Source organism: Blastocystis sp. subtype 4 (assembly GCF_000743755.1).
Source record: "Blastocystis sp. subtype 4 strain WR1 chromosome Unknown seqid_0517, whole genome shotgun sequence".
In the NCBI taxonomy this organism is placed as follows: domain Eukaryota; class Bigyra; order Opalinata; family Blastocystidae; genus Blastocystis; species Blastocystis sp. subtype 4.
The window spans coordinates 1-5,162 of NW_014569030.1; the positions used below are offsets into that span (position 1 = coordinate 1).

The 5,162-nt window shown below is 35.0% G+C and overlaps 2 protein-coding genes across 2 annotated transcripts; both read right to left on the reverse strand.

The window, feature by feature from the left end:
- Window positions 1-1,615: 1,615 nt before the first annotated feature.
- JH06_5023 (hypothetical protein) lies at window positions 1,616-2,995 on the reverse strand (the record flags this gene model as incomplete). Its single annotated transcript, XM_014669516.1, has 1 exon — window positions 1,616-2,995. One exon carries the CDS (start codon window positions 2,993-2,995, stop codon window positions 1,616-1,618), a length of 1,380 nt encoding a protein of 459 aa, XP_014525002.1.
- Window positions 2,996-4,610: 1,615 nt separating this feature from the next.
- JH06_5024 (hypothetical protein) lies at window positions 4,611-5,078 on the reverse strand (the record flags this gene model as incomplete). The annotated part of the gene is made up of 4 exons (XM_014669517.1): window positions 4,611-4,690; window positions 4,719-4,805; window positions 4,834-4,979; window positions 5,014-5,078. The coding sequence occupies 4 exons, from the start codon at window positions 5,076-5,078 to the stop codon at window positions 4,611-4,613; spliced, it is 378 nt and encodes a 125-aa protein (XP_014525003.1).
- Between the last annotated feature and the right edge of the window lie 84 nt (window positions 5,079-5,162).

Sequence of the window (5,162 nt, forward strand, 5' to 3'; positions counted from 1 at the left end):
CAATGAGTGGAACAGCAATTGAAACTGTTGTTCTTTCATTCACTGTTATCACTCCTATCTCTTCATTCTCTTATCCTCAATCATCTTATGTTCTATCAAAGAATCATCCATTCTCAATCACTCCTTCTGTCAATGGAGATGAGATCTCATTCTCTATCATCTCAGGATCTCTTCCTCCTGGTCTATCTCTCAACTCATCTTCTGGAATCATTTCAGGAATTCCTTCAGCTACCATCAAAAGTACGCTTCTCACAGTTGAGGCATCAAATGGAATCGGATCTCTCCAAACTCAACTTTCCTTAAGTATGAAGACTCTGTCAATTCTTTCAATCTTTCTTATCTCTCTTGCTGCTGTTATCATTATCATAATTGTTGTTCCTATTATTGTTATTCAGATGAATTCTCATCACGAACGTCCAGCTTCGAGATCATATCCATGTTGGTATGACCGTCCTCCTCAGACTGAGAATCCATACATCTCAGTTAATCATCCTCCCAACATGCTATGTAATATCGCAGTTTATGATCCTTCTACAGGTTCATATTCATCAAGAACTTCTAAGGTGAATCATTTTGTGTAGTTACTCTTGTTATTAGTTGTATCCTGTTTGTTATGTTATCATACTTGTAAATGACTAGTACCAATAACATCTACAACCTATTAATGCATCCTTGTATAGATATAGATAAGAAATCATTTCCAGATGATATCGATTTGACTATCAATAGTGTTGTAGTGAAGATTGATACTACATCTTTGTACAATGTGAAGACAACGAATACAGTAGTAGCTCGAAATGATTCAGGACCAAAGAATATCGTTGTTGAAGCAGGATACTGTGATCAAGAATCATTAGAAGAGATGTTTGGTTCATATCTCACATTCACAGAAGATGGATATGCACATCCTTCTGGTCCTGCTTATGATTTAGTATTTCAACAAGTACCTGACTTGAGTCGAATATTGGGATTTGATAAGATTCAGGCAAGTGGTGTGAAAGGGAAAGAACCAGTAGATCTATCAAATGGATTGAACTGTATTCGAATCTACAGTAATCTGGTAAAGCAGATGATATCATTTGAAACAAGTCCATTAGTGGATTGTATGATCTATTCAATTGAACAATGTGTGTTCGTTTGTTATTCAGTATGTACTAGTTCCATTCAATTAGCAGTACTTCAAACAAACACACTAGGAACGATTCTTGACTTCTCTAATAACTTGTCCTTTATCTCTAGTTCGGTCGTATGTATTTTGTAAGAGAATCAGCATCTTAATCATTATCAACTTATCAAATTTACTCAAACTGTTCAGTTCTATCACATTAATGAATGATTCATTCAACTGAATACCTTCATCCGTGAGTGATGGAATGTCTAATTCATATTCAAGCATCAATCATCACTCTCCAATTGTACTTTGCTCATGTACATGAAGCCACTCCTATCTCCCTTGAGTAGAGTAAGAGAAGGGAGATCTAATAAATCAATCATCATTATCATTTATGCTCTTCATTATCAATTTATTTCTACTTCTATCGTAATCATCACCTTGAACGGAAGTTGATCCAAGAGTGATTGTTTCAAGTTGATTCAAATCTCATTCATCAATCATTCAATCATTCATACTCTCAAATACCACTGAATGACACATACCAAAGGTGGACATATCTAATTGAATGGATTTAAGTAAAGGGAGATTCTTCAATTCAAATGAATCATACCAACGGAATGAATAATCCCCAAAGTGGATTTGTCTCAATTGATCACAATTCCTTATAACGCATTTGCTCCCTTCTCTTCTGCCATTCAGATAGAAACTATTCTTACCAATCTTCACACTCCTCAGTGTATTTAACCCTTCCAGTACAAATTGACTTACTTCTTTAAAACAATCATTTCCAATTTCAACTCTCTCAATTCCATTAAGCCAAGTTGCACTAAACGAATTCAGATCATTCCCATAATCATTTTTATAACGTAGAACACCATACTCTCCTTTTATCCATCTCCCACTTCTAACCAATTCATCATTCTCATTGTACTCTTCTCCGTTTCCATCCCTCATTCCATCCTTCCATTCTCCAATATACACTAGATTCAGGTCTTTGAATTCACTTCCCTTCCCTTCTCTCTTCCCATTCTTCCAATCACCATAATACAAGGCTCTCTTTCCATCACTCTCATACTCTGTTCCACTCTTTGCTCGAACAAATCCTTTTATAATATCTCCTTCAAATCCTCCTTCATATACTCTCACTCCATTCTCATCATACTCAATCATGTTACATGATGGATAGGGATTATTATAACGATTACCAAAACCAGTATTAGGGTTACCAAAACCAGTATTGTTAGGTAAATTCAAACCATATCCTGCCACTCCACTACCAGTAAACTCTCGAATAAGTTTCTTCTTCACTCCATTCTCATATAAACATTCTCTCTTCAAGCGTCCTGATTCGCCCTCAAAACATCTTCCATTCTTTCTCCACCTATCATCATATTCACTCACACTCAACAGTTCTCCTCCATTTACGTTGGCCTCTGAATAGAATCCATCCATTCCTTCCTTTTTTTTCAGTTCTCTGTATCGCTTTCCATTTTGATAGAATCCCCTCCATGTCACATTTCGAGAACTGTCATACTCTTCAAAAACACTGCATTCTTTCCCATGTTCCAATTCACCTCTAAGGATAGTTCGACCATTCTGTTCCTTCTTCAATACTATCCCTTCTGCCAAGTCATTTACAAATTTCAATTTCATAAACAATGTTCCATTAGCATATAGAATCAATCCATCTCCTTCTTTCTTTCCATCTTTCATATTTACTAACATTTCATAATTAGAAGACTGATAGGATATATGGACGGTTGCTTTTCCTGTTTTTGATCCATCATCATTCTCAATCTCGACACTGCTAACCTGGAAGTCAGCTAGAAAGGAATCCTGTGGAAAACCTAGTCGTTCATTTGGAATATTTCCAGTAAACATTTCCTAAAACTAAAATAGTAATGAAGAGTTCATTGAACTAAACTCCCTAAGATTTAGAATACTGAACGCGGGCACTTATCTAATATCGAACTGGCAGGAGTTCTTTTTTATGGATTGAGAACACTGTGAGCTACAATTTCTTAATGGATCGTCTATTTTCAAAGCTCATCTCCTTTTAGAACTGAAACAATGAAAAGCGGTAATGAAGGCAAGTTAAATTCCTAATATGATAAGGATAATGGTGTTCGACAGCTGAAAAACTATATTAAGGTGTTTGAATACCAAAGCAGATAATACTATGCATGTTCAGTAGTTCATTCAATATGTTATGAATATTATATCATTACCAAGAAGGGCAACTACACAAGTAATTGTTTTCTGGAGGCCTGATGTAACTGGATTCGGTGATGATTATGTGATATTACAGTTCAAACAAAGAGATCCTATCAACCAAGTAGCAGAAGGCCATATGATTACTCCAACATACTTGAAGATTGCTTGTGACAATTACTATTCGATGTATCATCACATTGTATTTAGTATTCAGTTTTCTATATATCATATTGGTGTATTTTTGTCTTAGTGAGGGAAGAAGCCTTCGATCCCCCAAAGCTGATGACCTCAGGTCTCTATGATATCTTAACAAGGTTTCTAGTAGATTATTGTACAACAGCTCCATGTCGAATGTAGTATTCAAGAGAATCAGCATCTCAATCATTATCAATTCATCAATCATACTCTAACAATACACATTATTCACATATTTGATGCAAAATACCCAACTGAAATCGTATGGAGTGATGGAATATCTAATTCAAGTTTTATCATCAATCACTATTATCCACAATGGAAGTCTTTTTTATCAGTTGATCCTCTATCATCCCATACAATCAAATCAGACACATTCCACTTCTTTCTGTATGTATCTAATGTAACTCTCATCTTTCTCTATTTCAAATCGTAAATATCTATTCTCTTATCCATCTTTCTTATCATCTCTCTCACTTCGCTACTTATCTAACCACTTTCTCAATCAAATCCATCAATCTTATTCTATTGAATCTCAATTCACACTGCACCTTTTCTCACAGGGATTACAAACTGTTAGCGAATAACAATCTATCCTGTATTCAGAATTCTCTTTCAGTATCATTGTTTTCAACAACTTATCATTACTCCCCTCATTCTCTATTCATATTGCCTCTATCATTCTTCAGTCTCATCAAATCGAGTTTTCTCATCATTCAATGATTTTTTGTTTGGTTTAGTAGTTGTGAGAGTTACGGCGTGTGATTATGAAGTGTACTAGGGGGTCTGAGACGATTACATGATAGGAGAGGGATATGTGAAGTGACTCCTTATTGAACAAGTGTTCTCAGGCCTCTCATCATTATGTTATGTTGATTAGTTCGATATACAAAGAACCTCAGAATAACTAAAGATAATGACTGTGACTACGAATGAAACTCTCTAAACCATCTGCATCTTATTGTTACATACAATCATTCATTCTGACTTTTTGAAACAATAGTCCTTGTATTGTAGAAAGGATCACGGTATAGGTGAATGTTGTTTGAGTTCAATAGAGGTACATCTCCAATTCAATTCATTTCAATCAAATACTCTCCAATATCACATTATACAAGAGAAAGAAGTTGTAATAACTACCATATAGATAAGATAATGAAGGCAAATCTGATTATCAATCCAATCAATCCACTACTCTTCATTATCAGACTATTATCATTACTATCAAATGATCCTTGTAGAGCACCATCACCTAATCTAATAGATTTGAGTTCAGGAAGATCTATCTCTCATTAATCTCATATCATCACTCTCAAATCGAATTGAAGAAGGATTCATTAATGACCAATAGTTAATAGTCACACTCTCCAATTGATTCAATCCACTTATCTTAACTCGTTCCACATAATAGAAACTATCTCTGTCAATTACTACAGTCTTAAGATTCTTGAATCGACTCAAATCAAACAATCTCACCCGAGGCAAATTACAAATACCAATATATATCCTGAGATTCTTCACTTTCCAACTCCACCATATCGGTATATGTTCCCATTCCCAACAATTGTGAATCACAACATCACTGTTGATAGCGATTCGAATACCCATATAAGTGTAACTCACTATCTTGTAGAATGGG